Below are 17,942 nucleotides of genomic sequence, written 5' to 3'. Positions count from 1 at the left end.
GAAGTGACAACAGAACCATCTGATATTGACAGAGGTGGGAGCAAAGATGGACAAAAGTTGCCGCCAATAGCTTTGGCAAGAGACCAGAATGCTCGGCTACCATTAGGGCAGGAAGCAAGTTTTCTCTTAGCCTGTTCAAAATCTAGTTTGGACTGATTAATAACTGCTTTACAATTGTTGCGAGCTCTGGTGTAGGCAGAAAATGAAACTGAAGAATTGGAAACAAGCCAATTAAGATATGCAACGTTGTTTTCTTGAACAGCCTTAGCACATTTATTGGAAAACAAAGGTTTAGATAAAAGACGAGATTTTATAGTGTAGTGTGGAATAAAGAATTCCATTCCTACAAGAATACTTTCACTGACGCGAGCTGAGCAAAATTAGCATTAGTATAGGCATATGATGCAAGAAAGCAAGCTTATGCAGCATCAGCCAAAAAAAAAAAAAAAAAAACACTCCCATTTCACCCCTCCGTTCGTTCTGAATACCTGTCCAGCTCAGCTTTAAATTTATTTAGGCTATCAACTTCCACAACAAAGGACGGAAGTCTGTTCCACCAACCAACTACCCGATGGCTAAAGGCAAACTTCGGCACATCTAACCTACATCAGAAATTTTGAAGGAACAGTAATCCGACCAAGGAAAAGAAGAAAAGAAATCTCGCAGGTCATCCTATTTTGCATTCTTGTAATGTCAAACAATACGATGTTGGGAATAGCCATGAGATAAAGGCTCCATTGAAGAAGAGACAATCACCAAGTTGTGATCTGAGGTGTCTAAAGGACCACTCACTTCGACCGTGTACTTAGAAGGGTTGTTTGTAAGAAAAAGATCAAGCGTGTTGGCTGTATGGTTAGGATTGTCCGGTATTCTTGTAGGTAAATAAACAATCGGTGCAAGGTCATTAGTAATTGCAAAAGCCTCAGCATCTCGACCAGCTGGGTCAGCGTTACTAGAAAACGGAAGCCAGCAGGAGTTGTGAACATTAAAATCACCAAGAAAAATTACCTCACTGTTAGGAAAGTTGGACTGGAGAAAGTCAAGTTGCAAGGAGCTCCAAGTGATTAGTGGAGTTGAGAGAACGGTAGAGACAACTGATGACTTACTACTAATATAATCGAGGTACGGAAAAAATTTAAGCGACCTTCCATAATCTAATTTGCCTTGTAGCAACATCATCACTGTCTTGCTATCCGAAAGCTTATGTTTGTTTAAAGATACCCACTTGATTAAACCTTGTACTACCTCTCCTGTCCTTTGTTCTAAAATGGCCCTAGATTTACCCTCAACGCATATACCCAAATCATCGGCATACCAAACTCGTTTACAATACGGAATCTCCATCTCCAACCATTGGTTTAGCACCATATTCCAGAACAGCTCCAATTAATAGCCCTACCTTATTTTAAATGTTGCGAGCAAACTTGAATTGTCCTTCCACTTAAATAACTTCTTAAAATTTTATAAAATAAATGAGGACAGTTTATTCCCCTCAGTGAGCATAAAATGCTCTCGTGCCACACCTTGTCAAAAGCATCTTCAAAGTTTACAAATAATGCTAGTACATATTTACTTTCTGATTGCATACCATAATCAACCAAAGAATTAATAGCATCGTCAGTTGAGAGGCCTTTTCTAAAATGGTATTGACATGGAAATTCCATTTTAACTTTAACAAACAGGTACGCTAACCTTAATAACCAAAATGGAGTCCGATTTTGAAGGCTATAGTCGTTTCAATAAAAAAAAAGTTATGAAGTTTTGAAAAATGATAAAAAGCACTTTTTTTATTAATTAAAAGGGCCATAGTTCTATAACCATTCAGAATCACACATATGCTTATATGATTTTATTATTTTTATTATTTTGAACTCTAGAATAAGTCCCAGGATGTTTTGAACATGCTTCTGGAATGCCCTGTATATTCACTACACTACCAACCGGCCACCTGCATGCTTCAAAAAATATTTTATTGATAGAATATTTAGTAGTAGTGAATATTTAGTGCTCTGACAGGCCAATGCAGCATTTGCAGTCCCATGTCTTGAGATCAAGACACTACAGACTGTGCAATATGACGCAGTGCATGCAGTGCATCGTCATGCTCAAACAGAAAACGGCCCTCCCATACCGCTAAAATGTAGGAACAGCGGAATTGTCCATCATGTCAATGTACCACATGATATTAAATTTTCCGGAACAGTGGTCCATGGTCGATGCTGAGAACCAACCTGAGGTGGCGACAGCATCGACACCAAACTTCAGATTTGGGACAACACACTCTGGTAAATAAAGTCCGCCAGACCAAAACAGGGCAATTAGGTTGGAAAACTGTGTGCTGTGATTTTCTATTCCATAACAAATTTGTACTTTCCAAAGTTCCATTGGTTGTGCACCAGTTAAGTCCCACTGCTCACTGCGCTATGATGTTTAGTTTGTGTATTGCAGCGCTTCCTTAAAATCCAATGCCATGCACCTCTCTACGTATCATATATGCATTAATATCAGTTTCTGAGACCTCCCTGAACTCCTGGTTGACGGTATTCGATGAGGCTTGCAGAATCTTTGTAGCACTCCTTTGATCGCCCTCCGATCTCTTCCATCAATTTCTGCGGTACCCGGCTGTAGTAATACAATATACTGTAGTAGTTCCATTTAGCGAGTGTGTCGGTCATTGCTGACTTACGGCGTTACAGTAACGGTATGATCAAAGTGATTGCTAATGTGACATATAACGGTGACTTCCCGTTGAAAGTCACTAAACTCAATACCTCGACCCATCTACTGTATTTTTTTTAATCTGCTTATTCCTAACGTGAACGCAGGTATACCTATTCCTGACACGTGGATTATTATTATTATTTCTCTCTGATTGAGGGTTCTACCCCGTGACGGGTATTGCTACCAAGTACACAGGGTGGTTATTGTTATGTCTGCTGTGGGTTTTTTGCAGGTTGCCAGTGTTGGGTAACACTATGTCAATCAGATAGGTAGCCTTTTCCTTCTTATCCACAATATAAGAGCAACAATTGTTGCTCTTATATTATTTGTCCCTGATTAGGGGATTCCACTCCGTGACTGGTACTGCTACCAAGTACACAGAATGGTTGTAATGTCTGCTGTTACTGTTGGTCGAGGAACTCTCACTACCCTACAGGTGTTCAGGATTGCGACTTTCTGGAGTTCAATAGGTGTTCTCTGGGAGACCTATTGCCGCTAGGCTGCTATGTAGAGTCTTTGGCACCATACCGGTGGTTGACACAATGATCGGGATGGTCGATACTTCTTGAATATGCCACATCTCCTTGATCTCATGTCTCAGGTTCGTGTACTTTCTAATTTTTTCCTCATGGGTTTTCTGGACATTGCTAGTGTTGGCACTGCTATGTAAATCAGGTAGGTAGCCTTTTCCGTCTTGTCCACAAGGGTTATGTCTGGTCCGTTGTGCGGGATGGTCTTATCCATTATTATGGCACGGTCCGTGTACAGCTTGTGGGTTCGGGTCTCTAGTACTGCCTGGGGTTTAGTATGGTACATTTTCTTTGGTCAACTGGTATTTCCTCGCTAGCTTCTGATGTATTATCCTGGCTACCTGGTCGTGTCTATGAGCGTACTCAGTCTGGGTGATCACCTTGCATCCCCCTGTGATGTGTTGGTTCGTTTCTGAGGCCAGGTGGCATCGTCGACATGTGTCATCTGACATTCCGGGCTCCTTTGCGATGTATTTTCTATAATTTCTGGTGTTGATTGCGGTATGATTCACCCTGAGCACACCTCAGCTAGGATGGCAGTTATATCAATCAAAATACACACAACTTTAATTTTCCACCTAAGGTAAGTCATGAAAATGTTATTAAGCAAATATTTCAATCAATTCAGAAAAGCATAATAAGAATGTTATTATTTTCATTAGCACAACACACCATTTCACATACATTTGTTTTGAATTGTTGACATATTTCACGGATTTGGTGCCCTCAGATTTCGATTTATTGAGTACAATGGAATATTACCAAAAGTAAAATTAAATAATTAATTTAAACAGGTTAGTTAATGTACAAAGTGCGTTATTTCAGGCCTGTTCGATTTTTTTTTAAATTAATCGATTTTTCCGTGATTAATAGAAGTGAAAAGTAAATTAATAGTAATCGCCTTATTAATTAATTACTAAGTTTATAACTTAATAAAACATTTAATAAAACTATAGTTTTTCGTCCTCTAAACTTAGCTATTCTGTTTAATTTTAACCATATGACATTTATTAGTCTCTACCATATACTTTTAAGTCTGTTTTCTCTCTGTATATATATATATATATATATATATATATATATATATATATATATCTGTTCACAAGCGACACCACTTTCACTAGTCTTATAACACACGCGAAGCGCCAACGGATTGTTAAAGCTGACAATACTGCATTAAAATTACATTTAATAATATGTATCTCTTTTTTCCACACAATTTTTTGCAAAAAAGAAATATTAATTTCCGGATTTCTACTAGTTCGATTCTAATGAAATTTCGAATAGCTCGCTAAATATTTTTAAAAGGCTCAAATATAAAATTTCATAAATATTCGTCCAGTGGGAATCTCTCTGTTACATGCGAGCGGACGGGCAGACAAATGGACATGGTGAAGACAATATGCACACGTATAAGCATATGCGAACGCGCCTAAAGAGAGCAACCAATTTCAAGAGAAATTAAAAATTTCAAAGCAGTAACGATATCATGATTGCTTGGTTGTAGGCCTATGATACAAGTCTAATCTCGTTAGAGAAGATAAGAGAAAATTCATACGTTGAATTTATCAATTACATATAGTCAGTGTTGGGACCAAAATATGATGAAGAACGATTTAAACTATATTTCTTAAAGATGGTCCAGCTTTCCTCCCTCAATTCTCTCACTTCTGAGATGAACTGAATTCTCCTTATGGCTTTTATGAAAAAGGCTTTTAACATGGTCGCCTTACGGTTTTATGAAAAAAGCTTTTGATGGAAAAGGCTCTCGCACCCTCATTAGGAGCGTCTTGCTGCTGCTGATTTTCAGGATATGTTATCCGTTTCTAAAACTTAACTACTAAACGGGAAATTTCAGAACAATGACATGGAATTTTTGAAACAGTTGACCTTTGTAAATAACCTCCTTAATTAATTGACAGCTATACTTTTTTTAAGAGGCATTACCACGCCCATTAGTCTTTTAACATTCTGCTTTTTTCACATGATAGGATGAGAAATCTGCAAAATATTAAGATAATAAATGTCTCAAGAAACCTGCACAGAATTAAAGGCAATTCATTACATCTTCGAAAAATGTGTATTATCCGGGGCACTTTCTAAAGTGAAATAATGTATAAAGATACTACCATGAAATGTAGTAGGTAGGTATTATGGATACTCAAGTGGACCAACCGCTGGATATCCATAATACCTATCTTACATGACTTCCAAAACAGAACTAAATAGAAAACTAAACTACGCCTGAACTCTTGCCGTAATGCATGAGCTTCAGGCGTACAAAAGCCATGACAAGCATTTCAAATAAACCACAGCACTCCTTAGAAGGCAGTGCTTTTTATTTCGGTAGAGGTGCTGAACGAGGCAACTCGTGGTAACGTGCTTCTCGATGTTGTAATGTAGCAGCGAACTTAATTTGCTCTTTACTATGTAGACAACTTAAGCTTTTGCCAATTCAGGTGCAGTGAATCTCTTGCCAATTTAATTCTTAATTAGCTTTGCTTAATCGCAGGGGTGTCCAACCGCGGCCAAGTAGGCAGTCGGAAGTGTTATGCGTATCCCAAGTTTAAAATTCTTGAATCACAAATATAGGTAGTTTCACATAAACCAACCATAACCATACAATTAGAATGTTATTAGCGTTATATAACAATTGTTGGATTTTTGTATTTAATCATTAAATGTTAAAAAAAAAAAAAAAAACGTTAAATATTAAACATTGTAAACAAAAAATAAAATTGTATTTCGAAAAATTCGTCACTAGTGTTAAGGAACTGTTTTGCAACCCGAATCTCCGGGAATCCGTGCGGTCCGCGACATTTAGCACTTTATCCGTTTTGGTACTTAACCAAAAAAGATTGGACGCCCCTGCTTTATCGGGACTTAAAGCTATAAAAGTTTTTGTAAAATATTTCCTTTTACTTGGCAGTCTGGATGCTCAAACCGCAATGAAATTATTTTATTTCAATAAAGTCCAGCTTTTCTAACTCATGTAATATATGTGTTCTTCTCTCTATTCAGAATGGTGTCCAAGCAACTCCTCAAGAACCAGCGAAAAAAGTACCTCCGCCAGTACCGCCAAAACCACGTAAACGTGCAAATGTTCCCGTCAACGGCGAGATGGAAACAGTAAGTTAGTATGCATGACCAGTCATTGAAGGAGGACTTCCTTGTGAGTTAAAATATTTCTCATGTGTTGCATTAATTTTGCAAATTTCATTAGTAATTTATCAACAGTGACACCATTAATCTCGTTAATTCTCTGACAGACAAAGGCTTCTTCCATAAATGCAGGAGCAATATAACAATTTGGTGACTCGCGATCGAATCAGTTTTTCCAGTCAGTTAAGTATTTCCTTATGGAGCAATGCACATTGGCGACATTCCTCTGTACATGTTCTCTTTCTCCCCTTCCCATTTTCACCCCGGAAACGACATGCAGGCATTACTCAAAAGGTAACGACGGAAGACATTTATGGCTCAGAATGTTTAACTGCAGGCCTACAGATATCATTGAGTAATGTAACTGTTGAACAGGACGGATGATACGCAACCTCTTAAAATTCATATAACTTCTCTGTTCCTTAACGCGTTTAAATAAAAAAAAAAACAAAAAAAAAAAAAACAAAAAACCCGCTCATTAAAATTGATTATTACTGAACTGACTTTGTTTTGCTGCAGGATGAAGAATGGCAATTCAGCAGAGGATACAAATAGCAGCCCGTTATGAATTTGGAAACTTAATAACAAGGGTACCGCGAAAGTGTAAAAATAAAAAAATTAGTATCCACATGAAACAATGAATGCTAAAACGACAGCGACAACGTGTCATCAGTGGTTGCAGGAAATAAGGGGCAGTATGGGCTTGGCACATCCAGGGTGCTCAGCTGGATATCATCATTCTTCTCTTTCTTGGTGATTCCTCTCTCTCTCTCTATCTCAGGGTAACTCGGAAAATTTTTTGGCTGGTGCAGCATAAGCCTCAGGCTTCCTTGCACTATGTGGCTAGTAATAATAATAATAAATAAATAAATAAACAAATAAAAAAACTGAAATTGTAAATTCAATGTTTACGAGAACCCCCCCCCCACCCCAGCCAAAAAATCTGTTCGTCCAGGAGCCCGAGAAAGCCTCGTATGTAGAGAGCATGCTGATTTTCAGTGAAGAGTGCCAAATGCATAAAATGTGATAAATGTATGGAGTGTAATGAAACCACGTTGGTTTGCCATCATTAATGCGAAAAACTGCATAATAACATTCTACAAACTCGCGGACATTAAATGAAAAAATTCTGGAATGTATATAGAAAAGGCACGAGATCGAGCAAACCTAACTGATCGGTGAGGTGTAACAATCACAGCTGGGCCTTTTATCGAGGCGCCTCCGTGGGCAGAGCCAGCAGAGCGTAGCACACGCTTCTTGATTAGACCGGGGTTCGAGCCCGTGACCACCAAATACGAAGGATGCGGAAAGGTCAGGGAATGACCACCGCATATCCCCAGAGCAATGTGGCCTTAGTTGCTAATGCTCCTAAAAACCAAATAACAACAACAGCCTTTTATCGTTATGAACACAATCAATGTCGAAAGCTGTTTGGAAATGTTAGAAAAATATAACGTTGCCAATTTAATATATATAAACTTCATTTCATGCGGGACGCATGAAATGAAGTTTCTCAAACATATTCTTTAACGCATAGGTATGCGTTAGAGCAGTGGTTTTCAACTGTTGTGCCGCGGCATCCCTGGGTGCCGCAACAACTTTACAGGGGTACCACGTAATTTAGATTTAAGTTACTTAAACTTTTTTTTTAAATTTATATATTTATTTTATTATAAAAAGGTGTATGGTGTCTTTTTAATTTTGTGGTGATCTATAATTGATGTTTACTCAGTACCTCTATATAAGGAATAAAATTATTATATACATAATTTGTATTATGAATTGTAATTTTGTTTACAGTTATACTATTGTAATAACTATCATATAACATATTTTTTTTAATATTAGACATATACAGAGAGAGAATCAGATCTAACAGGCAGAAAATTGAGTAGGGATGCCGCAAAATAAAATAAATTACTTAGAGGTGCCATTATTTAAAAAAGGTCGAAAACCACTGCGTTAGAGAATACGTAATGTATGGCGTACCATACGTTCGGAACACATATTATGAGAATACATGTACTGTACTTATATATGAAATTTAAATGCAGTAAATGTCCCTCGGCAGCACTATGTTACCTATCAGTTAATAGTAGGTTGTATATGCAAGAACAAGTACCCTAACCGAGACCAACTTCTCATTCCACAAACGGTTTTTTGCTGACAGTTTTTTTTTTTTTTTTTAACTCAACAAACGTGTTTTAAAAACTGGGGTAAAAGTTTTTTTTTACCTATCTTGCTTACGCGCACTATAACTAAACATCATCTGGACACCGGTGAACCTCCAATCATTGCAATCGCCATGTTAATGTACGAAAAAATTATTACACATCGATGTTTCTACTGCTTCTAATTTCTGCTGAATCTGTACTGTTGTATCAAATTGAACGATGCAACCAAAAATCATACACTGACGGAACAATCCATCAGACTCCGCAGTAGGAAATTTTTAGATTCAATTGTACACGTAGTGGTCGTAAACTCACAGGCTTATAAACGCTATCCATATTGCTATGGTCATATCATTAATTTTTAAATTGGCTACTACATACTACTTTTGATCACTGAAAAATATATTAATTGCTTATCATTAATTTGAAAGGATATTACTTAGTTATTAACTATCCCTTTAAAATTAAAGTCCAATCCCAAAGATGGAGTCAGAGTAATTAGACAGTGGTCAGTTTTGAAACATGTCCCGTTTCAATAATGGTTCCTAAACGGTACGTACGTACAAATTTATCATTTTGGTCATCATTTTAATTATACGAACTATTATATTTGCCCATTTATCTAAATTATTAGATCTGCCCCTTTATTAATTTAACCTTTATGAAGGTTAAATTAATTACTACCCGACAGTGTTTAATTCTATAAATTTCTCATATATTTAGGATATATAATGAATTTGTAATATGCATCGTACATTATAATGTATATTATTAATCTTTTACGTATGTCATTAACATGTTACGCTGCTATAAAGTTCACAGAAACGGTTAGTATTATATTAATTACTTCTGTTTATATAGTAATGAGTGCCAGTCCCAGACGACGTACGAGTTGTACATATCGATAGCAGTGTACATAGTGTGCATAGTGTGCATAGTGTTAGGGTCAGGCGCCACCTGTGATTTCTCACATCTGCGCCATATGTACGCTGTGAAGAAATACAGAACTACTGTAAATGCCAGAAAAGTGTTGTCTGTTGTATATGACATATTGCGTTAGGTTCTGTTGGGTGTCCTGGCATTTGGCCGCAGGGCCCCTGGTGGGACCTCACGTTGCCCGCACACACCGCTAGGAGGTAGCCAGGCTGCCCATTATTCTCTGGCTAGTCTCCGCCAGGGTCGCCTGAGCGTCCTGGACGAAGACCAAGTTAAAAAAAAAAAAAAAAAGAAAAAAAAAAGAGAAGAAGAGAAGAGAAGGTCAGGGGAACAAGAGGAAGAGGGATCTGAATGTGAGGAACAAGCTAAAGTGGACAGATAGAGAAGGCAGTCCACCCGAGTAAGGAGAAATAGGGGATGGGTAGAGGGATCAAAAGTCACAGGGGCAGGCGCCACTGTGCGAGTGCCAAAGGCCAAGCACTCTCTGGGAGTCAGCAGTGTACATAGTGTTAGGGTCAGGCGCCACCTGTGATTTCTCACATCAGTCAGCAGTGTACAGTCGTACACTTCTGGAACTTCTCAAGTATGATTCAGCCACAAACCCTGAATCAGCAACTAATGCGAAAAATAAATTAAATTAGGCGCCAGTACTGCCTTGGTTTACAAAACGCTGAAGACAAAAATAATATTATCGCTGTCACCTGACCTGTCAGATCTTTTCACGTATTATTCCAAAACAACAATCATCTATCACTTCTAAAATTACTCAGGTAAGACTGTACATTTATTTAGGAAGATAGACAAAGTAACGGCTATTATTCTTATCCCATGACTTAATGCGCAATAAATGTTTCACTGCAGGATCTGTCAGATCAAACGCCAGTACTGTCGAGCTAAATAAATAAATGCAGTATAAACTCAGAAAGTTGGCAACCTTGAGACAGACTATTGCTTTATACTGGAATGAAACCTCATCGACATTAAATCGCCATATCTAGCATAGCGCAGCATAACAATGTACTGCACTGCACTTTGTTTTTACTATTACGTAACGCTGTATTGTAAGCATAACGCAGCACGCATGCATTAAATAAACAAGACATAAACCGCACTGTAGCAGAGCTGGAAAAAAAAAAAAAAAAAACTTTGGCGCGCATTCTTCCGTAATATTATTATATAGGAAAATCGCACCCTATTTATGAACTACTTCTCAGGATCGCGTGGTGGAAATAAATTGGGAGATTACTGTACTCACTGGTCCTATGTGGCAGTTCAATGGCTTCACAACTTCTCATTTGTTTTAAAATCGGCTTGTGAATACACTTTGAATGAGGCTATACAACAGACGTGCAAGGCAACACGAAATCAATGTATAGGAAATTTATATCATTTCTCTAGGGCAGACTGGGTGCTTCCACCAGAACTGCGAACCCTCTGTGAGGAGGACGCATCACGAAGGGGGGAGGGGTGAAGAGGAGTACCGTACTCATTATTGATAACCACTACTTGTGAGATTACAGTCGAATATTTCCACGGTTTACGAGAACCGTTATCCCACACTGACTACACAGAATATCTTTTTTATTTATTTTATATATTTTGAATACTACTTCAATCATTTGAATCAATCACGGAAAAAAAATTATTTACTACGGAGAAACGCATTTTAAGAATAAGGTTCGTGATTTAATGTATTTTATTATTTACTATAAACAAAAAATAATAATAAACAAAAAGCATCTTATATTTATTATTCATTTGCGAAAAACCACTGATAGCAAACCGTTGAAAGAAATTTTTCAGAAATATCAATTCAACAGTTCCCGGTGAGCGTTGAAAAATTGATAACCACGTATGAAACGAAGACACTGAAATATAATATTTATCAACACTACATTTACAGCGCATAATCAATCCTTTCAAAACTGAAAGCAATCTACCAATTAATTTTATCTTTTCTTTTTGCTAGTTGTTGTAGTAGTAGTGGTGCTTTTGTTCCTTGCATTTTTCTTCGCTTTGGCTTGTCTCTTGTTTCGGCAAGTTGGTAACATGCTGGTAAAACGCACTCGCATCAGCAGCGCTCTATTTTAAGAATTTAGTTCCTGACGTCTACAGCTACGCTTACAGACTACAGTCAGCAAGAAACCCGCCGACAGCAACGGATGGTGCAGCCAAAAACCCCCCCCATTAGTATTTGCGCACTATCGTCTCTCTTTTCCGAGATTTGAGGAAGTTGTGTATTTCCCAGTGACCTCTTTCGAAATCGCCCGGTAACAGCGCGTGTTTGGAACTTTTTCTTCTCAGATCCCTTGGAACACACGACAACAACTGAAACCAAACCAAAACATAACAAAAAATGGAGTGTGTAGGAGGTAAGTTCCGTACCTGTTGTCTTTCAGAAAAATCCTTGATGAGCGGCATTTGGGTGTTTAAGAAGTTCCTCGGATATTCCCAAAGAGGAGGTGGGTTTTTTAACAGTAGAAGGACGGTGTGCTTCTGTTAATTTCTTAAAAAAAGAAAGGTAAATTGAGGTTAATTTTTTTGACTTGTCAAGATATATGTTTGAGACATTTAAACCGTTTGTGAAAGGATCGTGATGACGTTGTCAATGTGATAAGCCTTGCATCATCGACATGCTACAGTGAATCTTTTTAACACTACTCCGTTTCAAATTCTGTCTGTACAGGACCGGAAATAACTTTACTATTTTAGTTATACTAACTAGGTTATCTTTGTGTTAAACAGAGCTTTCAGCCTTCGGCCACTCTCATCACAATACCTTTCATAAACTACCTTCTTAACTGAGAAAGTGAAAAACATGGAATGAAATCGCCCATCTTTGCGAAAACTTCAAGCAACAAAGGTTCTTTTTATTTGCATTTAAAAAGCTTAAAATATAACGATCGATTAAACCCATGCTTGAAATTTGCAGTATTTACGAAGTAATTTAAACAAAAGTCTGGAAATTAAGCTCCTATACGAAAACTGCAATTTCTGGAACCGCTCAATAGTTTGCCAAGTTGATTATTTTTATTTCATTTCTATTTATATTTTATTTATAATTAAATATATTTCAGTTTCAGCTTTTCTATTCCTGGGTAAATATATATATATATATATTTCATTTTAAGCCAGCGATACCCAATCAAATCACCTAGCCGCAGAGTTTCCTATTTAATCAGAAAACATTCAGTTTATTATTATTACTTTGAAGCACCACAACCGTGCTAGCCGCGCAGGATAGAATACGAAAGAGCACTTCATGAAACCAAAGTGAAACGACTTCAATATTACTCCATGCATCGTAACAACATTATTGCATGATGAAACTGAATAGACTAATCAACCTATTTTATAATTTTCCGCCTTTTTCTCTTTAACGCTAAGGGCTTCTTTGGTCATAGAAATCATTAGTCACAACTTATTCAAATAACGCAGACAACCAGTGCTACCAAAATCTGTTGTAGTTAGTAACTAGTCTGTGATGAAATAGTTCTCCGTAAGATTGAAGAAACTGATGATTCTCCAGTTAAGTTTTAATAAGCTTTTGTTTTTGTTAGCACTAAGAAAGAGCTAATGTATTTTGTGTTGGTTGTCTTGATTTAATAGCTTTCGATTCAGCGTTATAAGAATGGTAGAATAGCTTAAAATACGTTCACACAAGCGGACTACGCAGAGATGGCCTCTTTCACTTTGCGATAAATTTGACAACACACAGCTGCATGTTTATTGGTCCGTGCGATTGTGTTTAACGGTCTAATTCAGTGGTCGGCAAGCAATATATTGTTTCTGCAAAACGTGAATTCAAAAATCTGAATTATCTGAATTAAATATAATAATCTAACTGTGGCGTTTAAAGAAAGAAAATTTTCTGATTATACTCTGGGATGACCAAACAGAGCCAGAGAGATTTACGATACAGAGAATGCAAGATCACCGTGTTTCGCAATCAGGTGGAGTAGAACCACGGTCGACTCATACACGTGCACTACTGTACCCTCCGATTGACCACTCGGTTGCGGCGGTATAAATTATATTCGCTAAATAACATCGCACTTTTATTTTCGAAACGTGAAAAATTCCATGTTTCGGAAATAAAAGAATTTCATGAAGAATATTTTGCCGATTTTAATAGCTTCGTGGTGGTTAAATTTGATTGACTGTTACCGATATATTGTAATTTATACAATCGATAATTCATTTTTTCGAATTTTCTTCCATTCAAAACTGAATTTCTTCAAATGATAATTCCATTTCCAGATTTTCAACTGCTAGCAATTCAAAATAGCGATATTCAAGCATTTCCTTTGGTTTAATCATAAAAGAAAACAAAGGTGGGAGGGAGTACCCTTTTACTGCTGGGCTACGATACATCCGTTTATCATCGTTATACAGATGATCACTTCAGCACTGTCATATGGAAATACAATCATACTGAGGTAATTCTAGCTTATGGAAATTCTGAAATAATCACATTTTTATATTTAGATGAAATTTATTGCGAGCGCTAAACTTAAGAATAGCCTCCAATTTGCTAATTTTAAAATATTTTCTGGTATCCTAATTTTTTTTAAAATTCAATTTCGAGATAACTTTTTTGCAGCATTTAATTAGACGGTTATCCATTGCAACATAGATGGCTCACTCCTGAGTTTAGTTAGTCGACCTACGTCATTGATTCTAATACGGCACATAGATATGTTAACCATAGTGGCATAGTATTTAGGTTCAGGCGCCACCGGTGGTTTCTCACATCTGCGCCATATGTACTCTGTAATGGAATGCAGAACTACTGCACAGCCAGAAAAAGTGTAATGTCTGGTTTATGTAGTACTGTGCTTTGTTCTGTTGTTGTGTCTCTGGCTGCTTGGCCGCGGGGCCCCTAGTGGGACCCAACGTTGCCCGCCACAACCACTGGGAGATGAGCTAGGCTGCCCATTATACTCTGGCTGGCCTCTGCCAGGATTGCCTGAGCTTCCTAACAGAGGCCATAAAAATAAAAAAAAGAAAGAGAAAAAAATAGTTTTTTTTTTTTTTAAGAAAGCATATGGGGGGATTAAGAGGAGAAGAAGGAGAAGAAGAAGAAGAGGTCAGAATGTGGGGAACAGTAGTTGGAGTGAACCAAAAGTTACAGGAGCAGGTGCTCCTGTGTGAGCGCTTTGCTCACTCTGAATATCCTGCACTCTGAGGAGTGCTAGCATGAATCCTACCCTTATCGTGTTAGATATGTTAACCAATATTCTTCAACTATTCCAGCACAACGAAACCACTAACTGTGCAAGGCCAGTGACTTCACTAAGACCACAGAAGGCCTGGTTGCGCCGAGGTAAAAAATAAAAAATAACTGGAGATTGAATTCCCAAACGTTTAGGACATATTATACCCGTTATAAAGGTTATTTAAATGATACGCAGAAATATCCAAAAGAAAGAACGGAGTAGCTAGATTTGAGCTAGACTTATGGGCTAGGAAAGAATGTGTATAGAGAGGGGTGCTGGCGTTCTCCATTATAGTATAATGGTTTTGCCATTTGTCACTCCTTTTTAGAATTAGCATTAGTAGAGGCATATGATACAAGAAAGCAAGCTTATGCAGCATCAGCCAAAAAAAAAAAAAAAAAAAAAAGACACTTACATTTTACCCCTCCGTTCGTTCGAAATACCTGTCCAGCTGAGCCTTAAATTTATTTGGGCTATTAAATTCCACGACGAGGGATGGAAGTCTGTTCCACCAACCAACTACCCGCTGGCTAAAGGCAAATTTCCGCACATCTATCCTACATCTGTCTTTCCTCAATTTGAATTTATGCCCTCTCAGGTGATTATTCTGAGCAAGAAGAAGAATCCCATCGGCATTGAGCATGCCCAAACCATTCAAGGCTTTATATATCAGATCACATCGCCGGTGCCTAGTCTCCAGACACTGTAATTTGCAAAACTTAAGCCTTTCTTCGAACCCTTTGTTCCATTCACTAATCTCGTTGCCCTTCTCTGTACTCGTTCCAGCAGCTCTACATCCTTCTTGAAATGAGGCCTCCAGACCTGTATACAGTACTCCAGGTGTGGCCTGACCATTGCCTTATACAAGGGAATAATCACCTCCTTATCCCTGCTAGAAAAATTCCTGTATATCATTGACAAGACACCATGAGCTACTCTTGCAGACCGTCTGCACTGCTCAGAGAACTTCATATCTGCCTGCACAATTACCCCCAGGTCCTTTCCATTCTCTACCACTGTCAGTGTAGTACCAAATACTTGATACGTTGCTTTGGGGTTACTGTTTCCCATATGTAGTACTTTACATTTGTCAATGTTAAATTTCATTTGACACCTCTCAGCCCATCTGCTCAACCTTTCCAGATCCTGTTGCAGCAGCAGCATAGCGTCAGTAGTGTCCTTAACAACCCTGCCAACTTTGCATCGTCTGCAAACTTGGACATTAAGCTTGGTATACCATCAATATCATTTATAAATACAGAAAACAATAATGGACCAACACTGAACCCTGAGGGACTCCAATAATAACATTAGTCCACGATGAGCAGTGTCCATTGATTACGACTCCTGTTTTCTCCCCCTCAACCACCACTTTATCCATAGCAGCAATTTGCCTCCAATGCCACACTGCTCCAATTTAGAGAGAGGGCATACGAGGAAGCTCAGCGGAGAAATTCTTAACTGCCACTTAAATCGAAAAACATTAAGGAATATAAATCCCGAACATAAAAGCTTGTACATATCTGTACAAGATTGCTTGTACCCACGCAACAAGGCCTAAGATAAGTCTTAAAACCAATTTTCGTTTGTAGTGGTATGTATGTGAAAAATGTACCAGAAAATGCATTTTCTCGCTGAAAGTGAAATTTCTCGTTGCATGCATTATTTTCGCAGAAATACTACCTGAAATAAGCAACAGTTCACAAGTGCTGCAAACAACACAAGAAACGCCGTCAATCCGCTAGGTCTAGTCACAACCTTTAGAGAAGCACAGCATATCACAATTGTGGCAATGAAAAAAAAAAAAAAAGAGGCCTAGTACAAATAATTTACTATGTAAAACTAAGAGACTGAAAGTGGTTAATGTAAGTGAGTACACAGCGTGCACCACAATACACAGCTACTGGTTTTATCGGAATATGCGTAAAATGGATGTTTAAACTTATTTATTATTTAAGAACTCCAAAATTCTGGATGCACAAAACAATAACAACGCAATAATGACACACAAATATACTCGTGTGCATAAAAACAGGTAGGGGTATCGGTTCAATCAGTGAACAGGATTTAGAGGGCATGCAACTTTTTCGAACTTTCTAGCACGCTCGCGGGAGTGTTCGGGACTGTTCTATCCTGGGAGTAAGAATCTAGTTGAGCCCACGGATCTCTATAATAGGTAGCTGGTCTTGTGCAGTAACTAGTAGCGGGGTATATATAAGGTAGCTAGTGTTCCGCACATACAGTAGTAGTAGTAAATAAATATTTACGATTATTTATCCAATTAACTTTTTCATGCCTTACATTTATTCGCGAATCAGGAAAATTATTTTTATAGCGGTTTTTTTATTAATATATTATTGCCGCGATTAATAAAGTACCATGAAAACTACATTAAGTATGGCTTCAATATCATTAAGGGGGAAAAAACGGGATCAATCACTCTCGATACATAGATATTAAGAGGTATGGTAATAAAGTTCCCGAACTGGTGCAATAAAAAGACACAAAGTGAAAGAGCTCCAAAATGGTTTTATTTTTATTCAAAAATATAATCGTTATCTGACTGAAGGCAATTATTATAACATTCTAAACATAACTGAAAAGTCAGCAAAGGCATCCAAAGAGATTACGTTCAGTTCAGCGGTTACGTTTTTCTTTATGTCCTCAACATTCTGAAACATCCATCCAGTTTTCATCTTGGGAAAGAGGAAGAAGTCCGCTAGTCTAGATCGGGAAAGTAGGATCGATGGTTCATCTGCACAATGTCATGTTTCGCGATAAATGTCTTCGCAAATGCGCAATGGGCGTGCACAAGAACTAGCTGCCTTTCTTTCGAAATTGCGGCCGTCTCACGCGGGAAAGGCGCTTCAATAGTCTTTGAAACACCTGTATGTAGAACGCAGCACTGACTCTCTTCCCTTCAGAGGGTGTGAATCGCACCCTCTTTGTCAAAAAACATGATCAGCGTGGTCTTGATCCTGGACTTCTGTAAACGAAACTTTTTGGGCCATGGTGACGAGTTTTAAGTCCACTGCATGCTCTGACGCTTCGTCTCTGTGTAGTACTGAAACACCCAACACTCATTTCTACTGACAACACAGTCGAGATAATTAGGATTGTCTTGAAAGTCGGGATGAAGTCTTCCCGTGATGACACTCTTCGTTGCTTCTGCTCATCCGTGAGGTTATGCGGCACAAATT

At 38.0% G+C, this 17,942-nt stretch overlaps 1 protein-coding gene across 3 annotated transcripts in view; it reads left to right on the top strand.

Annotated features, from left to right (window-relative positions):
* Nucleotides 1–17,942, top strand: part of LOC150081700 (uncharacterized) — a 222,580-nt gene that overhangs the window by 106,730 nt on the left and 97,908 nt on the right. For all 3 annotated transcript variants that reach the window (XM_090378816.1, XM_090378814.1, XM_090378815.1), the window contains exon 5: nt 6,273–6,380. In XM_090378816.1, coding sequence (XP_090234942.1) covers nt 6,273–6,380 — 108 coding nt within the window. The remainder of the gene's footprint in view (nt 1–6,272; nt 6,381–17,942) is intronic.

This window comes from Mastigoproctus giganteus, chromosome 8 (genome assembly GCF_048544385.1).
Source record: "Mastigoproctus giganteus isolate SK-2022 chromosome 8, ASM4854438v1, whole genome shotgun sequence".
Classification (NCBI taxonomy): domain Eukaryota; kingdom Metazoa; phylum Arthropoda; class Arachnida; order Uropygi; family Thelyphonidae; genus Mastigoproctus; species Mastigoproctus giganteus.
The sequence above is the reverse complement of the archived record's forward strand: the minus strand, read 5'-3'. Positions and strand labels throughout refer to the sequence as shown.